The sequence below is a fragment of the Penicillium cosmopolitanum genome, assembly GCF_028827165.1.
Source record: "Penicillium cosmopolitanum strain IBT 29677 chromosome Unknown utg000006l:49.0-5199605.0:1.0-5204138.0, whole genome shotgun sequence".
NCBI classification, from domain to species: Eukaryota; Fungi; Ascomycota; class Eurotiomycetes; order Eurotiales; family Aspergillaceae; genus Penicillium; species Penicillium cosmopolitanum.
In genome coordinates this window covers 1,317,279-1,341,564 of record NW_026622676.1, presented here as the reverse complement: position 1 = coordinate 1,341,564, position 24,286 = coordinate 1,317,279, and the positions used below count along the sequence as shown (strand labels likewise).

General features: G+C 49.7%; 8 protein-coding genes across 8 annotated transcripts; 3 read left to right on the top strand and 5 right to left on the bottom strand.

Moving 5' to 3' along the window:
- Positions 1–1,082: 1,082 nt before the first annotated feature.
- On the top strand, positions 1,083–2,597 carry N7509_005042 (phosphoserine phosphatase SerB; the record flags this gene model as incomplete). The annotated part of the gene is made up of 3 exons (XM_056629679.1): positions 1,083–1,898; positions 1,957–2,214; positions 2,277–2,597. The coding sequence occupies 3 exons, from the start codon at positions 1,083–1,085 to the stop codon at positions 2,595–2,597; spliced, it is 1,395 nt and encodes a 464-aa protein (XP_056488981.1).
- Positions 2,598–3,381: 784 nt separating this feature from the next.
- N7509_005041 (lipoate synthase) lies at positions 3,382–4,623 on the bottom strand (the record flags this gene model as incomplete). The annotated part of the gene is made up of 1 exon (XM_056629678.1): positions 3,382–4,623. The coding sequence occupies one exon, from the start codon at positions 4,621–4,623 to the stop codon at positions 3,382–3,384; it is 1,242 nt and encodes a 413-aa protein (XP_056488980.1).
- Positions 4,624–5,261: 638 nt separating this feature from the next.
- N7509_005040 (uncharacterized protein) lies at positions 5,262–7,511 on the bottom strand (the record flags this gene model as incomplete). The annotated part of the gene is made up of 2 exons (XM_056629677.1): positions 5,262–6,269; positions 6,321–7,511. The coding sequence occupies 2 exons, from the start codon at positions 7,509–7,511 to the stop codon at positions 5,262–5,264; spliced, it is 2,199 nt and encodes a 732-aa protein (XP_056488979.1).
- Positions 7,512–8,822: 1,311 nt separating this feature from the next.
- Positions 8,823–10,619, top strand: N7509_005039 (putative ribosomal assembly complex component Ipi3; the record flags this gene model as incomplete). The annotated part of the gene is made up of 2 exons (XM_056629676.1): positions 8,823–9,167; positions 9,246–10,619. The coding sequence occupies 2 exons, from the start codon at positions 8,823–8,825 to the stop codon at positions 10,617–10,619; spliced, it is 1,719 nt and encodes a 572-aa protein (XP_056488978.1).
- A 323-nt stretch (positions 10,620–10,942) lies between these two features.
- On the bottom strand, positions 10,943–11,956 carry N7509_005038 (zinc-dependent alcohol dehydrogenase; the record flags this gene model as incomplete). Its single annotated transcript, XM_056629675.1, has 1 exon — positions 10,943–11,956. One exon carries the CDS (start codon positions 11,954–11,956, stop codon positions 10,943–10,945), a length of 1,014 nt encoding a protein of 337 aa, XP_056488977.1.
- Positions 11,957–12,941: 985 nt separating this feature from the next.
- N7509_005037 (uncharacterized protein) lies at positions 12,942–13,553 on the top strand (the record flags this gene model as incomplete). The annotated part of the gene is made up of 1 exon (XM_056629674.1): positions 12,942–13,553. One exon carries the CDS (start codon positions 12,942–12,944, stop codon positions 13,551–13,553), a length of 612 nt encoding a protein of 203 aa, XP_056488976.1.
- Positions 13,554–13,986: 433 nt separating this feature from the next.
- N7509_005036 (uncharacterized protein) lies at positions 13,987–14,406 on the bottom strand (the record flags this gene model as incomplete). The annotated part of the gene is made up of 1 exon (XM_056629673.1): positions 13,987–14,406. One exon carries the CDS (start codon positions 14,404–14,406, stop codon positions 13,987–13,989), a length of 420 nt encoding a protein of 139 aa, XP_056488975.1.
- Positions 14,407–16,115: 1,709 nt separating this feature from the next.
- Positions 16,116–24,172, bottom strand: N7509_005035 (ABC transporter integral membrane type 1; the record flags this gene model as incomplete). The annotated part of the gene is made up of 19 exons (XM_056629672.1): positions 16,116–16,178; positions 16,238–16,959; positions 17,506–18,056; positions 18,108–18,195; positions 18,311–18,874; positions 18,936–19,000; positions 19,062–19,112; positions 19,171–19,242; positions 19,298–19,409; positions 19,473–19,835; positions 19,896–20,058; positions 20,118–21,073; positions 21,128–21,407; positions 21,464–21,690; positions 21,753–22,218; positions 23,217–23,474; positions 23,534–23,670; positions 23,723–23,845; positions 23,914–24,172. The coding sequence occupies 19 exons, from the start codon at positions 24,170–24,172 to the stop codon at positions 16,116–16,118; spliced, it is 5,520 nt and encodes a 1,839-aa protein (XP_056488974.1).
- Positions 24,173–24,286: the final 114 nt, after the last annotated feature.

Here is a 24,286-nt window from a genome sequence, read left to right as displayed (position 1 = left end):
CGATGAAGCCAGGGCGACGATGGCGTAGCGACGAAGTGACAGAAGTAAGGTTTCGAAAAAGGGGATTGGAGATGATCTCTACCGTGGCCGACCACAAATTCGCGCGGTAATCATGCAGTGCAAGGCTTACGCAGTCTCTCTGAGATAAAGCCAACAGAGGGGTCACTAGGGTCTCTTGCTACGGCTTATATATCAGGTCATACCCATACAATAAGTACCAGAAGCTATTACAATGTAAGGACACTCAAATACTTACAGATCAACATACGGTGTAGTATACGATACAATAGAGTAGAAGCAGTTCGAACAAAAGTAATAGCTTAGAGAGACAGAGAGAACCTTAGGAGGAAGCTCAGATAAGATACATATAGAGATGGATGCCTGGAAGGTCAACAGTGGATACCGTAGGCAGAAGCATCCAAAAATGATAATAACAGCAGTTCATATATACTTACTTGACCACCCGGATAAATGACATTTAAGGCCTGAATTTTCCTAAAAATGCCTATACAGAAGAAGGACAAAAAAGCAAAAGATATGCCCAGATACATTACATATCTGGGTTCGCGCGGCCCGAACCGCGAGTCGAACGCGGGACCTCGCCCATATACACTATATTGAATATAGCGGGAAATAGACCCGAAGGGCGAATCATACCACTAGACCATCCGGGCTGGTTGATGTCATAATGACCATGTTTTTGGACCATTAGCCAGTTGTCTGAATGTCTACATAGAGTTTGAGGATGCTCAGATACTCACAGATCAAGATACAATGTAGCGATCAGGCAGTGAAGTATTAGCAGCTTGATGAATAAAATGGCCGAGGGGAAGGAGAAGAGGAAGCTGAGTCGAAAGCGAGACAGGTGTAACAGTGAATGGCTAAGTAAGCGCCATCCGCGTCAGGCATCAACAATGGTCACAACCCACAGGTTTTAAAGAGTAGCGGGGCCACGTGCCGATCGTCATTTTTTTTCTTGGAGGGGCTTCTTATTGCTTTGCTTTGTTTGTGATCGATCAACCAGGGACAACAATATCATATTCATATCTTTCTCTCCAGCTGTCCCCCAGCTGTCCCCCCTGATGGCCGATTCTAACCAACCCCCTCAGCGGCCCTCGCTGGGCCAAATGCGCAGCAGCTCGTTCCTCCAGGACCACCAACAGTACAAGCCGCCCGTCCCGGTCAGCGCCAACATCGGTGAGGTCCTCGGCGCTCAACTCGACGAAAGCCTGTCCACTCTCACAAACCCGATCAGGCCCGATCCCGAGCGCGTTCACGACAGCGGTGTCATTCACAGTATCTTCAACAACCAACAGACCCAGCTTCCCCACGGCACCCCGCGCATCGTCGCAACCATCTTCTACAAATCTGCCAACCCCGTCCACCCTCACATTCACCCCGATGTCTCGCCCAACCTTGTCGCTGGCGATAAGTTGCCTTCCCCGCGTGTCCCGGAAGGCTCGGCCCCAACAGACGACCTAGAGAAGATTCCCCGAGAGCCATTCGCACCTGAACCCGAGCCTCTCGATCACCTGTACGGCCCCTATGTCTCGCAGCTGTGCTTGACCAATTTCCTGCAAATCTTGGATACTCTCCCGACTCCGTACCAGCGCACAAATACCTCGCACCGATGCTTAGATCGCGAAGAGCACCCCCGTGTCGTGGAGGTTACATTCTCCCCCCCGCCTGACCCGGAGTATCTCTCATTTGAGGACTTGCGCAAGCACGAGAGCATCTGGCGCTTTGAGCGCGAGTGGAATGTCGAGGTCGTTCTTCAAGAAGAGAGCGTCTTCCGCCGGCATAAGCGCCTGGCGGTCTTTGACATGGACAGCACCCTGATCGAGAACGAGGTGATCGACGAGATTGCCAAGTTCATCGGGGTGGAGAAGGAGGTTTCGGTAAGTTCACGCGTGTGTTGATATTCACAATAACAAAGCTCATACGGTTCTTGTTTAGGAAATTACCGAACGTGCTATGAACGGCGAACTGGATTTCGCTGCCTCCTTGAAGGAACGCGTTGGCCTTCTGAAGGGTGTCCCGGCCGATGTTTTCGAAAAGCTCAAGTCCGTCATAACGATCTCCAAGGGTGCTCGTGAGCTTTGCCGTGCCCTGAAGGCCCTCGGGTACAAGATGGCTGTTCTCAGCGGAGGATTTCAACCTCTTGCCGAGTGGCTTGCGGGTGAACTTGGACTTGACTATGCTGTTGCTAACCACGTAAGTCCTCGATCTCAATTTTTAGAATATTCCAATCTACTCCCTACTAAACCACCATATAGCTTGAGATCGATACTGCCACCCAAACCCTCACCGGCAAACTGGTCGAATCCAAGCCCATCATCGACGCCGCCCAGAAGCGCACTCTCCTCAAGTCGATCGCCGCCGAGAATAAAATCCCAATCTCTCAGACAATCACTGTCGGCGATGGCGCAAACGATCTGCTCATGCTTCATGCCGCTGGCCTTGGTGTCGCCTGGCGCGCCAAGCCCAAGGTCCAGCTCGAGGCCCCCACCCGCGCCAACGGCGAGAGCCTGGTTGATATCCTCTACCTGCTTGGACTGGATAGCGAAGATGTCAACGAGCTTTCCAAGCTGCAGTAACTGCCCGACACAGCACATAGACCCCTTCAATTTTCTCTTGTTGCGGTCCGACACGATAGTGCACATGCACAACATTAACCCATTAGGCCCGTCACCGGGCTAAGATATCCATTTGATCGATACCTCTGAGCCGACATGACAACATCTGGCGAGGCATGTCGACATGCATTTCTTTTTATTTTCAATCCCGGAGTTATTTGTGATTTCAACAGCACGAGGCCCCAAGGGTAGAAGCGGGAGTTGGTGGTGGATGCGGTACAAAGTCCAATCTAGCATCTGTTTTCAACCTTTGCTTTTGCAACGGGTGGCACACAGTCTGCTTTCGGGGCGCGGGGGAGTGGGGCGTAGGCGAACGGAAGTTGTATCGTGCATAATGCATAATGCATAGAGCCCATATTTGAAACGTAGACAATGTTATTGGTGGATCTTACCCAACTTGAACATGGCCCCAACGATGACCAACTAGAACAACTCCTGCTGCTATATTGAAGATCTTGTATTCGTTTTTTTGGTAGTAACAAGGAAGTAGAATTCCTCAAATATACAGCAGAAACCGTTGATGGTACATACACTGTCGTGTTGAAAGATTGAGATCAAAAGATGAATAAGAAAGAAAGAAGAAAACACCAACCCATCCCAAACCTAAAATGCAATCGGCGCCAAACCGAATAAACCACGGGAAAGAAAAGAAAAAGCAGCCAGAAAAAGTAACAAGCAGACAAAGACATGTGTGGTTTATTTCCCATGCATATTATATTTTCTTTATTCCAGACCAAGAAAAATATCAATGCGTCGCCTGGTCAGCGACAACAGTCTTATCAACCGTGGCTTCGGTAGTCGTAGCTCCAGCACGACGCTTCTTGAGCACATTCTCAATAAAGGCCTCACCAGCCTTATAACTACTGCGAACCAGAGGGCCGGAAGCACAGTACAAGAAGCCCATATCAAGGGCCCGCTGGCGCCAAGCCTCGAATCGGTCCGGGGTAACGTATTCCTCAACAGCCATGTGGCGCTTAGTAGGGCGCATGTATTGGCCGAAGGTAACAACGTCAACATCGACAGAGCGGAGCTGACGCAGAGCATCCCAGAGCTGCTCATCCGTCTCACCAAGACCCAGCATAAGAGAAGTCTTAGTGATAAGATCAGGACGAGCCTCCTTAGCAGCCTTGAGCACGCGAAGTGACTGCTGGAAGGTCGCACGACGATCACGAACATACGGGGTCAAAGCCTCGACAGTCTCGACATTGTGCGCATAAACGTCCAATCCAGACCGAGCAATTATCTTGGTCATCTCCACATCACCACGGTGATCACCGGTCAAACATTCGACCAGAATATTGGGCGCCTTCTGCTTGATCTTGATAACCGTCTCAGCGAAGTGATGAGCACCACCATCCGCCAGATCGTCTCGATCAACACTAGTCAAAACGACATACCCGAGACCCCAGCGCGAGATAGCCTCAGAAGTATTCTCCGGCTCATGAGGATCCAGCGCGGCCGGAGCACGGTTGGTTTTCACGCTGCAGAAGCGGCATCCGCGTGTACATGTGTCGCCCATCAACATGATAGTCGCCGTCGCAGCAGCCTTGTCACCACCGCCCCAGCAATCGGAGATATTTGGGCACCGAGCTTCCTCACAGACAGTGTGTAGGTTCAATCCGCGCAAATCCTTCTTCAAGCGCTGGTAGTTCTTCGAATCCGGGATCGGGGTCTTCAGCCATTCGGGCAGTCGGGTGATTTCCTTCTTGCGACCGGCCGGTCCGGCCATGGCTTTCTTGAGGGCATAGGCTTCCGAGGGGTCGAGGGGTTCTTCCTTCGGGCCCGAGACGAAATCGGCGAACGATGGGCCTGCATTCAGCTTGTCCTTGAAGGTAGTTGCTTGTCGGCGGGTGCTTCCCGCTGGTAGGTTGGTGGCGGAGGAGGAATCGGTGGTGGCATAGGTGCGGTAAGAGGTGAATGTATAAGAGGGAGCGACAGCCGATCGGACGGCAGAAATGCGTCGCAGACTCCGTGTTGGTGCTGCCATTGTGTGTGAGGGGAGGGGGGTTGTTGAGCTTGAAGAGGGAGGTTCACGCAATGCGCAGAGAAAGATAGGCCAGGTTCGAATCCCGCGGGAAAGCGTCGATGACTCAGCAGGCATGATTCGGGGGACTTTTGTTCCGCGGCTCTCGGCGAGGCGACCCGACAAGGTTTCTCTACTTTAAATAATACTTTAAAGGAGAAATAGAATTGGAAATGGCATAAACAGGTTTTCTAAAAGGGGAGATGGCAATTTTTTTATTTTGAAAAAAGAAAGATATCGAAAAGTGGATAGCTGGTTGCTATTATGATTATGCACTAGTATGCTACTGATTCTAATTGTACAGGTTGCCTTGCATGAAACAAACAAAAAGTAAAAGATGAAAGAAAATAAAAATAAACAATTTCCAAAGGATTCGAGCCGCAATGCCAGGGTATTCAAGAAACACCATATCAGACCAAATAAACACCAAACAATGAGTCAATGAAAATGTCAAATCAACCAAAGGGGAATCATTACTAGAAAGTGAAGGAACGAGGAGGCCACGCCAAATGGCCAAGACTGGAGTGAGTCAAAAAGGAGAAGAGATCAAGGAAGGGAGCAGAGTTTGACGAGACGGTGGAAGGAAATAGGTAAAGGAGGGATTAGGTAGCCTTGGTTTCGAGAACCTGCGCCAAGACTTCGACTGCAGATTTCAGTGTGCTATCGGATCGTCCACAGATGGCAAACAGCAGGTTGTCAACAATTTTCTCGACTTGTTGACGAAGATCACTGCTGCGGGAGCCAATGAACCGATCTTTGCGGTGACTGGGTGATCCAGTCGGGAGTTGGATGCCCAGGGTGCTATATGCTTTTGCGGGAATGGCATCCACGGCATACATGTCGTTTCGGACAGATAATGAAGGTCTGCGGCGATGGGTCGCGGCGAGAGAAAGGAGATAATTGCGAGCGATGACTGCAGCGCACAGACAATCTAATAGATTCTCTGTGGCATGTGGGAAAATAGTGCGGAATGGCCGCAGGAGGGCCTTTTCGTCGTTCTTGCGGAGGAATACGATGACTGGTGACGTGAGACGTAGCATGTTGCGAGGGAAGTCTTTGACGGAGTGTTCGAGTTCTCCAAGCGTCCATTCATGGTCGTCTATTGTCCACTCATGTCGCCATGAACCTTGTTTCTCCAATTCTTCCTTGTCAGACTTGATAGATCGATCTGGCGAGGTATGAGCAAGCGGTAATGGCGAGGCCCGAGGGCTGACACTGCCTGATCGTATCTCAGGCTGCGGTGATGTTTCGCGCTCTCCCTGCGCGGAGTCTGAACGTTCGCAAACAACAGTTGATGTGACGCTGTCTGATGTTAATGATCCAGGATCAGTATATGTGTCGTCGTCCTTGCTGTCCGGGTAACTGTCCAGAGAGTAACCAGATTCCCGAGTACCGTAGCCACTATCAGACATAGCCAGGGGGTTGTCTTGAGGTGTATCAGGACTGAATGCGGAAACTTCCTCTTGGATCTGGTCAGGCGTCATTGGGACTGCGTGCGTCGGTACAGGAGGCGGTACCGGGGATGGATCCAATGAGGGAGAAGGCGCTACAGACGGTGAGGACTGTCGCGCAATGTCTACTAATCGGGGTTTGCTGGCAACGGCAAATCGCTAGAAAATTGATTAGCCAGGTCCAATATATGCCACCTTGGCACAACTTACCACAGGTTCATCAAGAGCCTTAGCCCCGGGAATGGCGTGTAATGAGGGCATGGGTGGATCCTTCTCAACGATCTGGAATTTTCTCCTGTTCGACACCCGGGGGTTTTCATTTTGAATACCATTTGGAGACTCCAGCGGCACACCTTGGAGCCATGTCTTGCAATACGAGAAGTTGTTTGGCACCCAACTTGCTTCGCTCGAGACAGTTCCAGTTCTCGGGCGTTGTGGTTCCGGGGACCTGTCTGAAACAGACCCTGGGTTGAGTTCAGATGCAGGTGATGTGAAAGGAACCGGTGGAGCTTTAGGTCCATCTGATGGTGATGCTATTTCGTCACTCTCGCATTGCCGCATGAAATTCGAATGTGCTTCTTGAACGCTTGTGACATCTGCCAGTCGTGGATCGACCGGACTAGTCTGCCAAGAACGATAGATAGTATGTGGTGGATTCTGAACCTGTTCTGACTGTTTTTCATGCTTCACTGTAGTTTCTTCACGAACTTCCTTTGTGGGCTTCTCTGCTGGTTTCTCCGTTGGTTTCTCTGGAGTCGGCGCTTCCGGCGCTTCCAACTCATAGGGACCATTCTCACCGTCCACGTGCGAAGTTTCTTTGCAGGCGAAATAAGATTCAGGTCCCGTACTGGCAGGCCTTGAATCTGAGATGGGAGGACTTGGTAGCAGTCCAAAAGCAGACATGCTCGTCGATATCAAATTCTGATCAGATCTCCACGTTCGCAATGAATGGCCGTCCGGCAGCCTTGATCCCCGAGCTGTCTTGGGAGCGAATGGCGGCGCACCGTCGCATGATGTAGATACCGGGGAGGATACCGAGGCTGGTGATTTGGGTAGCATGAGTTGAAATGGTTCCTTCATCCTTCGCACTGAGCGAAACGGAGACATCGTGGCTTGTCCGCGATCCATGGAGAAACGTGGCAGTGATGGTGAAACTTCATGTTCTGATCGTGGTATGGCCGGGGCCGGCACAAATGATAAACTCGGAAATTGCCTACTCCTCCTTCGGGGTTGATATGTGGGCGACCATCGGCGTGGCGACGGGATGGGCTCGCCAAGAGCCATAGCATCATGGCTTAATGAAGACGAATAGGAGTCCTGGTTCCTGATGTGAGTTTTGATAGGAGCCGGGAAACATGGATTCGCAGGCATTTTGGTGGCACCACCGTCCATGGTGGCCATGGTGGCCATGGCGCGGCCTTGATATGAAGTAGTCCTGTTCCCAACTAGATGGAAGGGAAAAAGCAAAATGACTGGTCACACAAGAGTTACCTGGATGAGAATGCGATGGGTCGAGTGAGAAAGTGAGAGATTACCGGTCAAAACAAAACCGTCCGCCCATGCAGGGGCTCGATATGTCCTTATACAAACCGAGTTGCTAGCCAGGTAGTTCCAGGTGGATAAGGGTCACCAGGGACTACAGTATCCCTTGACAGGAACCACCACCCTGCCGTCAAGAAACCCGGGCATGCTGAAAATGGGGCCCCCTTCAGGCTTCCCCTCCGGCACTCAATGAACTCAGCTCACAGAAGGCACGGGCCAGGACAATAATAGTGAGAATGAGCTCGCCCCATCCTTGCATTCCTGTTCACAGTGAGATCAGAGCAGAGCGACGAGGTTTGATTGGTTCCGGAGGCCAGATCTGGGTCCTGCAGGCGTCCGTCAACGTGGATGGACCCTCCCCCGTCGCCAAATCTCGTCATGGACCAGCGGGTGAGTGGAGCTCAGGAATGAGACAATTGGGATGGACAGCAGGGAAAAGGGTTGCCGTGGCGAATCAGACCCTGTGAAAGGGCAACAGGATCGTCAACAGGGTGTATGCGAGCGGGTCATCATTGGATGTTGTGTCTCGCCATCACCCCTGGTGAAGAAGAGAGGGTTCATCCCTTGCATTGTCCGGCTCATGCCTGGATGTGGTCTGAAACTGGAGTATAAAATGCTTCGCCATGGCGTTGGATTCCTGCCCAGCGCCCGTTGCCATTGTGTGTAGGAGAAAATTTGGAATCAAATCCACGTATAGTACTCCGTAAAGCAGTGTTCTTTCACGAAAGTGACGTGTTCCTGGTAGATCCATGATGGGCTGTTTCATATAGTTGCATAGTTCCTGTTTACTCGGCGAATTGTCTAGATAGTGGATCATAGATGATTGATAGGTCCAACTTTTGACCCGCGTAGATTGATAGATGTGATTTTTCAGTTTCGGGCACAGTAAGATTAAGGCCACAGGACAGCGATCGTGATAGATCGGGGGGAAGTGAAGCAGAGTTTCATACTGGTCACATTCAGCCCGTGGAGGATGGCGCGCAGTTTGGCATTTCCCGGTTGGCGGGAGGTGGAGGTGCAAACACTGCAAACACTCGGCTTATCGTGGCTTATCGCGACGGAAAAAAAAGATTGACGGCGGCTGGGAAGGCATTCAAGTTCAAGTTCGGAAACTTAGCCCTCCCCATATTTCATGCACGACCCCTCTCAAGGGAACCCCCCCCATTCTCCATGCTTTCTGAATCATTCGTCGCGTCGACGCTGCTCTCCGCTAAATCTCCGACCGCCACGCTGAGAGATGTCGGGATTTGCGTGCAGGAATTCCAGCCTTCTCCCCAGCTTCGATCCACTTTCAAGAAGAGCTCAACTAATGCCAATGGCCTGGCTGTGAGCCCTACGCATATCTTCGCCGCACAGGCTGAGAAGGCGGTCGTTCACGTCTATAGTCGGGAGAAGGGAAACCAAGAGGCCCTCGTCGCTTTCCCAGAGCGCATCCGCAGCATTGCTGTTGCCGGTGCAAAGTATGGCGATGTGCTGGTTCTTGGCACGGAAGGTGGTCGGTTGATCCTGTGGGAGGTATGAGACTGGTTCTATCTTGTTGGCGGCATGATCTGTCAAATCAATCGGAGCTGAAACTAACTTGCGAATTTCTAGACCTGTACTGGACGCCAAGTATCCACTACCGCCTCTCATCTTCAGCCCGTCACCTCACTCGTTGTCGACCCCACCTCGAACTTCATCCTGTCCGGCTCGCCTGATGCTGCTGTGCATGTCTGGTCCTTGCCCGGAATTCTCTCCTTTTCGAAACCTGCTTCAAGCCAAACGCGCCAGCCCTCCAATGCCCCCATCCGCACCTTTTCCAATCATCGCGCCGCCATTACCGCTCTTGCGATTGGACACAGCAATGGCCGACACAACATTGCGGTCTCAACGGCAAAGGATAATACAGCAATTGTATGGGACTATTATACTGGTCGGGTTCTGCGGACATTCCTCCTCCCCTCTTCTGCGACATCTGTGGCGCTAGATCCCGTCGACCGCGCCGGCTACGTTGGATACGAAGACGGAAGCGTGCAGTCAATAGATTTCTACCGTGGCAACACAGCACAGCATACCATTCACGATGCCTCGCTTCAATCTACACCAGCACAAGTGACCTCGGAAGGCCGATGGCTGCCGCCTTCGGCCGACTCAGGCTCAACCCGTGCCCTTTCCCTATCTTACGATGGTACCATTCTGCTCTCGGCGCATGAGAGTGGAAAGGTTCTGTCATGGAATATTGCCCGTCGCAAGTTTGCGACAACTGTCGGCGACTACACTCACCCCGTTACAAACCTGGTTGCGTTGCCACCAAGCGGTCTTCAGCAGGCTTCGAAGGAATTGAAGAGAACCGCTCACACCATCGTCAAGCCCCGTCATGATAATGCCTCTTCCGATCCGTCGTATGCTCCAGGTGCTGTCCCGGCCGACTACGTTTTCAACACTCACATTCTTGCCCCCTCTCAACCCCGCAATCCCAAATCGACTCTTTTCTCCCAAGCCCTCACACATGCAAGCTTCCCCGACTCAATGATCGACGATGGTCTCGCTGAATTGGCTGCGCTTCGCACCCCCGGTGGAGCCGACGTCGCTCGTGTTGTGCCCGTGACATCTACCACTTCAGAGCCTACTGAGGACGCATCCTCCCGAGACAACCACGTCACAGAGCTCGAAACCGAAGTGGCCATGCTCAAGAAGAAGGCGGCGGTGAATGATACTGCTCGACACGCTACTGCGGATGAGGTTGTGCAATTGCGCTCGGACCTGGCGACCCTGCAGGATTACATCAATGAATTGCATGGAAAGCAGGAGGCCGCACAACGTGACAAGGTCGTGCGCCAAGCAAGGAAGGAAGAACGTGAGACCAAGAAACGGGAAGCGTGGCTCGCTGCTGAGAAAAAAGGGCGCAATGGCGACGCCGCCATGAAGAAGATGGATGTTGATGGTGGCGGTATGACTAGCGATTCGGATGACCTCAGCGATGAGTAAGGGGTTCTTCACAAAAAGAAATTTCTGGGATATATTGTGTAAAATTTTGGACTGGAGTCAAGGTTATACATTTTTCTTCATATACTCATGGGAACAGCTTCGCTCCCACCAATACCATCGCTTCTTTGTGGGGTGCAATGCCATTTCTTCTAATGATCTGAACTACTAGCACTCATTCAAGCTCCCTTGCATCACGCCTACGTAGGAATATAACTGACTAGCAACTTCAATGATTATTGCAATTGTTCAAGTTTTAAGTTTATTCACCATGTGCCGTAATAACTTCGAAAGGTCGCATAATGACGAGCCTGCTCATGCTTTATTCAAAATACCATGCAAAGCCTCCCTCTTAGATCCTTCTTCTGGTAATGATCAAACATCTCATTGATCTCCTCCACCCCATAGGTCTTCTCAATATGTGTTTTGCAACCATGATCGGCATGCAAATTGATCATATCCTGACTCTGCTCAGGTGTACAAATCAACCGACCTTTCACAGTTTGCTCCTTAAAGCTCAGTGCGAACGGATCTACTTCCAAAGACGTCTCCGATGGCAATCCCACATCAACCAAAACCCCACCCTTTCTCAGGAATTGCTGTGAGATTTTAACCAATTCCCGTGCCTCGGCGTTGATGACAATCCGATCAACTCCAGGATTCGTATCGTAGAATGACGATTGAAGCTCCTCCACGACCCGCTTCTGTGCATCCTCGGAATCAATCACAAAAGACTTATCAGGCTTCAGATGCGATGGCACAGACTGAGCGGTTTCAATGCCTTCTTTCCGATTGTCGATAGCGATGACTTTGCAACCCATCGCCTTCGCATATTGCACACCCAAATGGCCAAGACCACCGATCCCAACCATCGCCAGCCATTGTCCTGGCTTCACCCCCGCTGCGAGAATCGCACCATATGTAGTCGCGCCTGCGCAGAATAGAGGAGCTGCCTCTGCCCACGATATCGACTTGGGGATCCTTGCCACGACACGCGCATCCGCTTTCATGTACTGCGCAAAGCCACCATTGATCGTGAGGCCCAGCATACCAGTCAAATTTTCGCAAAGTTGTTGGCCCTGATACTTGCAAGCATTACAAGTACCGCAGAAATTGTAGGTATTGATAGATCCCACGCGATCGCCGACGTGGATGTTATATTTGCCTGCATTTGATCCTTCCTTGACGACTATTCCGGCTGGTTCGTGCGACCCGATCAAACCAGGCTTCGCTCCGTCCGACTCATAGACGCCTTGCATTACTTGAAGATCAGTGTGGCAGTAACCGGCGGCGGCGATTTTGACGAGAATATCGTTTGGACCTAGGGTCGGTTGGAACATCAACGTCGCGGACCTCGTACCCCTTGTTGAAGTCCTTCACAACCGCCGCTCGCATTGATTTGGGAATTTCATTGGTCATGGTTGGATGGAATAAACCGATTGTTTGGAAAAATGAAACGGTTCAATTTGAAAAGTCTGGAGTTTTATTTCTACGCTCTCTTTTGAAAACAGGCTGGGTGACAGAATCGGAACGTCATTCTATCAGTCTTCATAACTTGTTCGAGCTCCAAATGATGAGAACGGCCATGAGCAAGAAGTGAACCGGACATTGGACAAATACAATTGCTACGCATTATCGTAGACATTCCATGGCACTGAAGCTGGACAAGATCTGATAACGAAACTTGCAAAGGGATGTCTTGGCCAAGGCTTACTCACCCATGACGCAAATATTTGATAATGTACTTTTGTCCTTCTACAAGCCCGAGCTCGGGGTCCTTTGAACCTTCACGGAGGCTGTAAAGCCCCTTAGATATGAAGTCACTCAGTTCCACGTTAATTTGCGTGACTTGTGGCTTGCTGGGTGGCAATTTCAAGGACAAGGGGTCTCCAGAAGTATAGTCCATCTCCGCATTTACGCCACTCGAATTGGCCTCGATCAACCATATTCTGGGGTTCCCAGATACATGATTTGTCTTGAGGTTTTAATTTATCACCCGGGGAGCTCTTTTATTGGTGCCCACTTGGACCTTCAGGGGTCTCGCCAGGATCTGGTATTCGCCCCCATCAACCCGAGACGATCGCCGCCAGATTCCATGATGTCAATTTGCCTCATGTCTTGCCACAATACGAACTATATATCAACATTCAAGATAATTCCTGTTCAAAAGAATACTTCACATGCCGAGCACGGTTACATGAAATTTGCGAATAAACGAAGCACGTCGCACCCCACGACATTCAACGACATTCACGCTCCCTATACAGTACTATCAACCTGAACTAGCAACCCATCTTTTTTCGCTCACTCCATCCCTCCCCCATAATGTCAGAATCCTACACAAGTTCTACCTACTATTATAATTCCACTACAAGCAACAGTGGTGACAAAACGACCAGCGGTCACCGCTACTCAACATCCTCCCACACCGACCCCGATGGCACAACCATCGTCCGCACAGCCCACCAAGACCTCGGCCAACCCGCAGTGATCGAAGAACGACGCTACGATCGAACCGGCCAAGAAGAGCTGGCGCTACCAGGCCCCGAGGGCACATCTGCGGGCGGAGTACGACGGATCACAGACCTAGACGAAGAAGACACCGCTGGGTCTGCAGCAATTGACACAGGTAATGCATATGGAGCCACGACGCTCGGAATATCTATAGATGACGATGTGGATCGAGGCTCATTTGCAACAAAGGTGTATGATCCCAGCTCTGGGGCTTATGATGAACATTCGGATTTTGATGTTGATGGGGGCTCGCGGCATCATCGGGAGATGAGGGATTCTGGAGGTAGGGTGTTCCATCGCGACTTTGATGTTGATAGGTCGGGATTGTCCTCTTTTGCTAGGGAGCGGAAGGTTTTTGAAGATCCGCTGTCTGGGACTAGAGTGCAGCGGGAGGAGGATGTTGATGTTTCGGATATCATCTAGTTGTCGCACTGGAAGACCTCGCAGATAAAAATTAAGAATGAAATGGAGTACAATATCTCTAAAGTACCCTTTGAACGCAATGTATCAAAGTTGTACCGGAAATGCTTCGAGTTGAGGGATGGCTTGATTGATTAAAAGCACAGCTCAGAAAGAATGAAAAGAATAAATACAAAGCTTAAAAATGCAATCCAAAACGTACACAGTCACAAAGTAGAGTAGATTTGGCCACTGGCTTCACTCCTGTTCTACCTTAATACTGGATGACTCTTCGTCAACTCCATAATATGCCTTGAAAAGGGCATCAGTTTCATCGTGACCGAGCGGGAACGCCATTGCATTATATGCTCGAAAATAGTATATAGCCCTCGCCGTGTCTTGATCGAGTTGTTTTAGCGTAGCGATGCCTTTGTAAAACCGACACATCTAGGGCAATTCAGCTTGGCCAATAAAGTTTGACTCTAGATAAGGTACTAACCTCTCTGACACCTGCATCGTGAAAAAGTTTTGCATTCGGATTTGGTGATGAAGTGAAAACCCTGAGTGTGATTTTGCATGTGCGGCCATAGAAGAGTGTGACGAATGTCAAAGGATCTGTCGTCAGGGCGTTCCACCCGTTGAGCACGATGAATAATTCAAGTCTCGTCTTGTCCGCGTCCGCAAGCAGCTGGAGGAAGTAGGTGTAATCGTCGATGCCTTGTCTTCGTTTGTCCACTTGGTTGAGTGGGAGATCGCAGCGTTGATTGGTGACCCCCCGATATTTGTATTCCTCTGGCTCGCCATACCGCTTTTTATAGAAGCCATGAATCGACACAAGTTCGGCGAAAGTCGAATCATAAGCGGCAACAGGGCGCATACGGGCGACAAAAAGAACCATAGGATTTGGATCTTTGGTTTCGGCTGAGTATGTCTCAATTGGTGATAGGATTCGGCTCGTAGGCGGCTGCTTCTCGGGGGAGGTGGATTGAGAATTAAAGCAAAATAGGCACTTGTATTCGATTTTTTTGTTTCGACAGAGAATGCTCCAGTTGATGATAGGAATTGGTTCGCAAGAGACCGCTTCGAGAGGGTACTTGAGCTGAGGAGTCTAACGAAATAAGCGGTGAAACTTGATATCAAAGCTTGGTCTTACCTTTGTTGTCGTGATTGTGAGTTTGGTTCCACGGTGTAAGGGATCCACGATTTTTCCAAGTTTGTTGGCATTGTAAGGATTTGAATATGGGAAATTTGGTTGAATGAAGAGAGAGAGAGAGACAGAGAGGGAGAGAGTGAGGAAACCTGAATAGCAAGACAGAGTAACAGTAAAATGAAAGTGCAGTTTGAAGGAAAGCACGCCCCGCCACAATTAATTAACATACAAGTGCCTATGGTATAGAAATAAAGCTCAGTCTACAGTCGACTCCTTACTACCCAATCTTCCATCAGAACTCCTCCTGGAGGTGGCTTTTCGGGTGGCGTGGGTATATGATCAATCACTTGGGCTCTTCGACGTCGTTTCGGGACGGGTGGGCTTGGACTGGGTGGCCTTGGAATAGGTGGATCCACAGGCAACATTCGATGCCCCGGTCCATATATGTTGTGCGGCGCTGTCTTGCTCAATGAGATCTCCAATCTCGGCCAGACCCTGAAATATTTCAAGAAAACCCGCGTCGACGGATCCAAGTCCTTCTCGCTCCGTCGTCCGAGAAATACAAGACAAATCTGGGTTAGATTAGTTTCACGGAGCAAAGAGAGATTCAGGCCACTATTTGGAGGACTCACGTGAAGTAAATTGATGTTGTAGAACTTTGCACCGGAATTGTCATAGGTTGGAGGATCGCTGGCATACACAAGAAGAACCGCCAGATGGTGTTTCATCCAGAAGATCTCGAGAAACAAGAGAGTATCGGTGGTTAATCCGTCCCATCTGTTCACCACGATGATGATTGCTTGATTTTCTTTTTCTAATGCAGAAAATAGAGCCTTGAAATTGCCACGGAGGCTGGAATCGGCCGGGAGGGGGAAGTGCGAAAATGGGTATTCAATGAGAAGGTGACAGGCCTTGGTTGGCAGCGCGCCGTACTCTCTGATGAATTCGACTGTGATTTTGGAAAGTTCTGCTCCTGCTTGCTCTTTTGGCTGGGGATTAAGGTTCCCACTGCCATCATTGGAAGGCATTTGCCGAATTCTGCCCACGAAAAGGAACCTGAAGAGGCGAGTATCGGGAACATTGGACATAGAAACTTGACTCATGGGAGTAGGCTGTGGCACTGTTTTGTAAAGATATGAAGCACTCGTGGGTTGAGTAATTGGTACATTTGTGAGATGATTCGATGGAGATGAAGAGGAAGAGGGAGAAGTTGGCTGAGCAGGTGATCACGCCTGCCTTTTCTACTTCCACAAACGACAACAACAACAACACACAACACACAACACACAACACACAACACACAACACACAACACACAACACACAACACACAACACACTTGAACTTGAACTTGAACCAGCTTGCGCTTTTGCAAACACTTTATCAATTGGTATGTTTTGTATATTCCAAGTTTTCAACATCAATGGCTGACACTAATCTACCGAACAGTGAAGCCGCCATCAACTCGAATGTCCGCACCGTTGATCATCCCACTGGAGTCCTATTCAACGAGTGAGCACCATGCACAATCAACACCTCTGGACGCATTGGAAAACTTACCTGACAAAGGAATAGAACAGCATCCGCCACCTCCTCCGGAAGTGCAAACTTGCCAGTGGGAATATTCTTCAAGAATGCCTCCCTCACCGACGTCTCACCCCAAGCCTTCTGTCCCAGCGCCGTCCACGCAACAGTTGGAGAAACAGTATTAGACGTGATCCCCCGGCCAGCCCACTCCGATGCCATACTGCGAGTCAGTCCCCCGAGCGCAGCTTTGGAAGCGCAATAAGCACCATGACGGTGCAGAGCCGCATGCGCAGCCTGCGAAGAGATACTCACGATCCTCCCAGGCGGAGGCGGACTAGTCGATGACTCGGCGACCTTCGAAGCAGCGAAATACAATCGAGCAAACGCCTGCGAGCAGAGCATCGGACCCAGAACATTGGTCGTGAGATGCTTCATGGTTTCCTCGGGCGGTGTGATCTCCATATCGCTGAGCGATACATATCCCGCCGTATTAATCAAGATACTCGGGAATGCCCGGTCGGCGAGTGACGAGGAAGCCGGGGCGACAATCTGCTTCTCAAGCGATTCGAACGCCGATTGGACTGAGTCCGCAGACGTGATGTCGCACTCATAGGTGCGGATATCGTCCAGGTCGGTACCCCCGTACCCAGCCTCGAGCAATTCATCCCGCCGCTTCGCTTCAAAGGGCGCGTAAAGGATCGCGACTCGTGCTCCTTGCTCTCGCAGTTTCTTGCCGATACTCGAGCCCAGTCCGCCTGTCGCGAAATCGAGGTTAACCCCTGCCTCATCATCCCGAATGATCGCGTTGTCTCAGGTGATTTGTGGTCTCCCTACCTAGGCCTCCGGGAGAGGATGGCTAATCTGCGAGCGAAAGCCATGGTTCTCTGCTAATTTCCGCGAATCACAATGTTCTCTGCCGCACGATAGTTTATTTTAGTGAGACACTGGAGATATGATCGTCTGTGTTGCGATAATATTGAACTTAGCTTGACGTTTGTGTCAGCTTCCCCTCGTCAAAGCGAGGAGTCGACGCTTCGAGTAATGATCGGTGTTCTCCCCGACTTGCTATTCCCGGGGGAATACTATGGGGAACCTGACGTCAAGCGTCCCACAACACATTTAAATTGCTAAACTAGTGCTTACCTGACTTCACCTACTCTTTATGCCCCACAGGGTCATCTATTCTGTGAAAACTAGCGCGTAATGGTCCTTAAGCATGCATTGATCTGAATTTTTCACTCTACATCTTTATGTTGTCTTTCAAGTTGCGGAGTGCAACTGCCAGAACATGCCTCGCCTACCCAAAAGCTCTTGCGGTGCTCCTAATTCAGATACTGTACCGTGATTCATGACCATGACCAGATCCGAGTCCATCACAGTGTTGATTTGATGGGAAATTGAGATTACAGTCCGTCCTTTTAGCTTCTCGCGAAGAAGCTCCGTGGCCAATCTCTCGGTGTGTTCATCAAATCCGGCCGTAGGCTCGTCCATGATGATGATCCTGCCAGGAAATAGAATAGCACGGGCAATGCATAAAATCTGCTTTTGGCCATTGGATAGATTAGTTGAATCGATGTTCGCACTCAGGCCACCGTGGTCTTGGATTTGATGCCAAAGTCCGACTTCCTTCAAGGCAGATACCATCACTGAATCATCAATAGTTGATGTAATTCCCAGGGCAAGGTTTTCACGGATTGAACCGGGAATAACTAATGGATTTTGAGATATTGGGACCAATGCAGAATGAAGCTTCTCTTTGGGAAGAGTTGAGATGTCGACTCCGTCAATGAGGATTTCGCCCGACGTGATCGTCACGAGAGAGAAAAAGCAGGCAAGCAAAGAACTCTTTCCACTGGTCGAGTTCAGTCGTTACTCATTTATTCAGAGGGGTTTCTAGTCTTACCTTCCGGTTCTCCCACAAATACCTAGCTTCTGGCCGCCCTCTAGGCTAAATGAGACATTTTGCAATACAGGGGTGGAAAAATCCCCCCCTGGGAGCAATATTAGTCATTGATTCAATTGATCTCGAAGGTGATGCTCAAGCAAAGGCTTACCCATATGACGCAGAAACTCTTCGGAATTCTACTCGACCTTCCCACGGCCAACCCTCTGGACAGGTTATCTCGTTCCTAGCCGGTTGTAGTTGCAGGTCTGTCACAAATAGTTTGATTCTCACAATTGCCCCTAGAGAAGTCTCCAGCTGTGTCCAGTTCGTGATCAACAATGTCAATGTTGTATTGAATGAAAGAAGGTTCACAAGAGCAACTCCGAGGGCTCCAGAGCTAGTCTTCTTGCTGACAAAAATAGCCAATGCCACCAGAACGGTCGCAATTCCTGCCATGAGGAGATCCAAAACAACCTGCAGCCACTGCTGAATGGAGTACATGGTGTAAAATGGCTTCTGTGACGTGTCGAGGAGCTCGGCATTTTGATCTGAAAATGCTTGCTGCCAATGAAGTGCACGGATGGTTGTAAGGCCCTCTGTGGTTTCCAAGAATTGGGCGTAAAGGGGAGCCTTTGCTTCCAGATCAAGGAGTCTGACCTGCCGGGAAGTTCGCAAGTAGAAAGCTTGGATTGTCCATACTGCCATAATACAGAAGGGGATTACGACAGCCATGTAACCCGATCCAGTAGCTATCAGGGCGCCTTGTGCGATGCAAGTCAAAACGTCTGCTCAAAGGTTAACTAGTGCTTGTTATTTATCAACCTTGAAGGACCGGAGACCACGAACTCTGAAGACTTATGCCGAATGCAACAGGAAGCTGCATGTCAAGAAGTGACATGTCCTGGCTGAACCTGGAAGCAATCAGCATCTATTGAAAATGAAATTTCGTGGCGTCTCACACAGATACCTTACCTATTAATGAGATTACCTGTATCTATTCGAGCTAAGCTAGGCCAAGGTGCTCTAGAAAAATCTTCAGTGAGAAATTCAGACTTATATCTGGTGGGCCTTGATCTCTCACCTCATGACCGTGTCCAGAAAAACTTTATGTAGCTGGACAGCAGACTTGGGAACAGCCCACACAAAAAAGAATCTAAGATGCATGAGAAATCTTGACGAACATATTGAGTGGAAAGCGTCAAACATACCCAATAAAAGCGGCCATCGCAATGATGGCGATCGACGATATACCGACGTAGGAACCTAGATACGTGTAGTTCTTTTGGGGGGCCGAGCCACACCACCAGCTCAGCATAACCTCTGCAATGAATTGGTATTTAGCAACTGACCTTTCTGGATAGGACCACAGAGATAGATACTCACGCGGAAAGGAAATGCAGAACACGAATAGACATGCGAATACCAGCGTTAACCCAAATACCCACCAGCCGAATGATCTGATGTAGTAGGCATAGAGCGAGATGTCCCCACCACCTCGGGGTGTGTTAGGAACTGTCTCTCTTTTAGCGATCTCTCCGGCTTTTTCCTTCACTTCTTGTACTCCTTCGAGCCTGGAATCACCCTCTTTGCTTTCTTCTTGGATACCATTGTCTTCGGAGGTTATTGAACGAGAAAGGCTCAGCAAATACTCGTTTTGATTCACCAGTTCTTCGAAACGCCCTTTGGCTTCCACGCGACCATCTTTTGAGAGAACAATCAAATTGTCCGCTTCTTTCAAATGTTGCACTATTGATATCAAAAAAGCCATCAGCGCCGTAATTGTTCATATGGGCACATTGGACTCACCTGCTGTTGTCACAAGAATAGTATCCATCCCGATCCTTCTGGCCAGGCCAGCACGACCGAGCACTTGCTGGAAGACTATCTTTGATGTCACTGCGTCCAATGGGCCAAAACAGTCATCTAAAACCAGTAAAGATGGTCTCGCATAGATTGCTCTGGCCAAAGACTAGACTCATGCGGGTCAGCAGCTAGAAAAAACCAAAAGAAATTTCATCCGCATATTACCAGTCGCTGCTTCTGTCCTCCGCTCAGCTGAGCTCCTGAGCTCCCAGCTACTGTGTCAAGCCCGAGAGGAAGTGTGGTGGCCTCAATGTCCAAGTTACAGGCATGCAACACTTCTTCGAGCCATTTTTGGTCGGCGTGTGATTCTCCGATGATGTTCGCTTTCAGTGTCCCATTGAATATCCACGGGTTTTGCTTGCAATACGCCATCTTGACAGGAATAACGGACAGAATCCCTTCTCTTAGATGCATTTCGCCGAGCATTGCTTCGAGCAAGGAGGACTTGCCAGAGCCAATAGGGCCAGTCACCGCTGTGAATGAAGCATGCTGTATCTTTAGTGTTATCCCATAGAGAATCGCTGGTTTGTCCGAGCCCAGGCTGAAGCTGCAGTCAGTCATGGAAACAAGGGGCTCGGGCTGAGCCGATACTGAGTTAAGCTTCGTTCCTAGAACGTTCTGAGGTGCTACCCATTCACCCCCTGCTAGGGTCTCGCTCGTTCGGCTGTCCTTGTAAAGAAATTCTTGGATCCGATCGAAACAGCCTATAGCGGATGTGAATCTCGTCCATGAGACCGATAGTAACACCACCGGGCTTGTCAGAAGCGAAATCAAAGACAGGGATGTAAACACAACATCAGTGCTGGGTGTCTCTAGTCTAAGATTCAGCTGCGTAGCGGCATACACGGCTATTGTCACAGCGGGAGCGATGGCGGTCGATAGGGCGCTCAAAACATTGACACCGACAATCATTGATCGATAAGACTTAGATTGACGTAGTTCCGATTCGCGAAGTCTGTGTATCTTGAGGCCTATGCCGGACTCGGCACCGAACATTTTGATCTGTCTCAGTTCTTTGAGTATCACTGAAGTGAAACTGACTCTCTCCTGAACAGCTTGTACCCATATTTTTTGCCATTGCCGCATTCGAGGCGCGAGATAAGAGGATCCTAGTACGCTCACTATTTTTGGTCAGTTTTCTATGTCTTTTAGTCGCCGGGTTTCCAAGAAATTACCCAAAGTAACAGCCAGAGCGGCGACTGAGGGGTACCCAACGGATCTACTTAGCAGCACAAGCGCAATCACAATCTCTACCGGTGATGCCCAGAGTTCGTGGAAGTTCAACAGCCCTGTGACAATCCGATCGACATCGGTGCTCATTAAGGTGGTCGAACGTGTCTCTTGACATTGACCTGAAGCTTGGCAAAGGGTCTTCACATATATCTTCGTAACTAACGATCCACGGGTAATAGTGACCATGCGAATAGCCTGACGCTTGAACAAAGCAGTGCTTACCTAGAATTTTTAGCAATCGAGGAATTGATTCAGAAGGGGACGTGTGGACCACTTACTGCTATCCCCACATAAATTAACACTGTCGCACCGATGAAGCCGTACTTGACCCCGGCAGGCTCACTGGAGCCGTTGTCGGACACGTAATTAATGAGGTCGTTAATGAGAAAGGGCTGGGCAAATTTGAACCCAGTAAGGCAAAGGCGAGGGCCGACTGCCGCTGCTATCGTCCATCTCAAGTCGTAAATGATGTGACGGAAAAGTGCTAGCCGTCGAGTAGGTTTTTCTGGTAGTCAAGAGTCAGTCTCCAATCCCATTAATTCAAACCATCCAAGCCACCTTTGTTACCATTCAATTGCTGATTGCTGCGGGAAATGAGAGACTTAGTCAAGAGCTCCCCATCCAGGGGATAGAGCTCATCGAGGGATAGCTCGCCTCGGAAGCCACTTATGAACAGCCCGTTGAGCCACCAGTAGGTACTCTGACTGAAGATTCCAGTGAAGTTTTCTGGAGAAATACGGCCATATTGAGGGCTTAGGGGTTTTCTGCTCTCACTAGTCTCCAGCACGAGCAACAGGGACCGGACCACGAGAGCAACAGTGACTGTCGCCGCGAGAGGGTAGCTTGGAGGATGCAACAACCACAGAGTCCGTACTTGCACAATTTCAAATATGATGCTCCCCAGAAGATACAGGCAGATCAAACTCGACGGCCTCAGGGAGCGTGCATGGTCATAGTGCGAAAGCAGTAACAGTGCCTGAGTGCTAAGAATGCCCACTGTAGCTGACGCAATCGAGATATTTGTTACCCGAAACTGCGGTAAACACCATAAAATGAGGACAACAAATTTCAGCGCCAGCAATAGCGTATAAAACACCTTTATAACATTCAAATAACATAAGTTTGCAAGCTTCCTTGGAGCATTAGAAGAAGGGAAAATGGAGACCGACCGTCTTGTAAGTGCTAACCACCCCGCGGTGTATCTCTTTTCGCCCCCCGCGAATAAAGTACCACCGACAAAGGCATAGAATGAGAAATGATAGATCAGGAACTAAAGCAAGGATCCACTGCTCGAAGAGGAGTGTAAAGTCGAAGTCGCGACGACAAGGCGACACTCTTGGGCCGAAGTGAGTATCAGCAGAAACATCACACTGCATCTTCACTTCCAAGTGTTTCTTTGGTACACGCGAAAAAGATGAGTTAGCACAGATGAAGGGGGGAAACGGTGCGCAGGTAGAAATCCAGCCTGAGGGAAGTCGTGATCGGACCGGAAATTATTCTTTGTCCTCCAGGGTGTGATTGTGGCGCGCTCCGCGTCTGCAAACGCAGCAACCCTGCCTGATTCCAAGGTTAGATTGGCTGTCAGCGTTGGGATAAACTAGTTGACGCCCGCTGATTTCAAATACGACGCTGGTCGCGCCTCAATTCATCAACCAACTATTTCCCTGCTTCTGTCTCAGTACTGGTTTCTTGATCGCCAGGAGGGTAGACGTTGTAAATAGTTATGGGTGGCCTAAGCAAGGAATCGGGTAAGACTAACCAACTACCGAGGCGCCCCTCATTGAAATGACCACTAAAGCACCCTCCCGGTATTGTACTTAAAATAAATACTCTATTATGGGTCCATATGAATGACAAGCTTTCCTCGCTAAGCATATTATAATTGGAATCTGGCCGATCATCCGCAGGCCAAGGCGTCATGGCATGCAAGGCTAGATCAAGCCACGCCGGCGGTAGGCCGGGGTAAATCTACACCAATTTACCCTTCCACATGACATTATCGAGGGCAGGTTAAGCCTCCTCTGTACGTACAGCATGGATATCCATCCACTCAGTCAATTTATCGAATCGGCGACATTTATGGTGCGTCGAGAAATCCGCCTCGGCCCCAAGCGGCTTAGAGTCGTCCAGCCTCACCAGCACAGGCGTCACGTCCCCTGCACACATCAGATGAATTCGCAGCGTCTCAATGCAGTGGTCGACATGTGTTCTTGACATTTCCGGGGATTTCCGAAACCCTTCCGGTGGCACTTCGTAGGAGTCAAGGTACGTGTACTGCCGAATCATGTTCTAGCACGAGAAATTAGTTCCTATTAGCACATATATCAGATAGATCATTATGCACATACCAGACAATGCAGCTGATGAAACACTTCTACATTAGCTTCGGCGCCTCCGCCATATTGCGTGGGTGTCTGCTTCCAATTTGCATTCGCCGACCGATTGAGCGAGGATAACTTGTTCAGCGGAACGTTGATATCGTTTTCTAAGTATTGTCAGCAGCTTGTCCAAAGAATGGGGCCAAATACAATACTTACGTCTCCAAAGATGATCCCATGCGAGCTCTAGCTCCGGAGTTGGTGATCCTCGGTAAATGGACTCCTGATGGAAGTTGTTCGCCCAGTCGACCTCGTAATATTCCACTGCCTCTAGCAATGGGGCTAAAAAGCTGCGATTAGCAGATATTCAATGGACCTCGGAATAACTATATCGAGAACTTGAAACCCACAGTAAGATGATAATTGCATTGCACATTTCCGGTCACTGGGCGCCCGACTGGTGAGCAATGCAGCAAACAGCAAGCATGTCCCTCCAAGTAGTGCAATTGAAATTGCCAGGAGAACTTGGAGTCCGCAGAATTGTCTACTGGTGACAGATTTTTGTACCCCCATGAGAGGCGAATCCTGTTCAAGTTGCTCTTCATATTTTTCCGGAGAGGATTCTTCTTGAGCTTGAGAGACTCTCATGTAGGCAGATGTGGCGACCATCTCGACCTCTGTTCAAAAGATAGACAGATGCTTGAGTTATGGTGGGTTAAGTGAAGTTTTGAGAAGAATTTGGAATAAGCCCTGGAGGTCAAATGAAGAACTGACAGCTTCCAG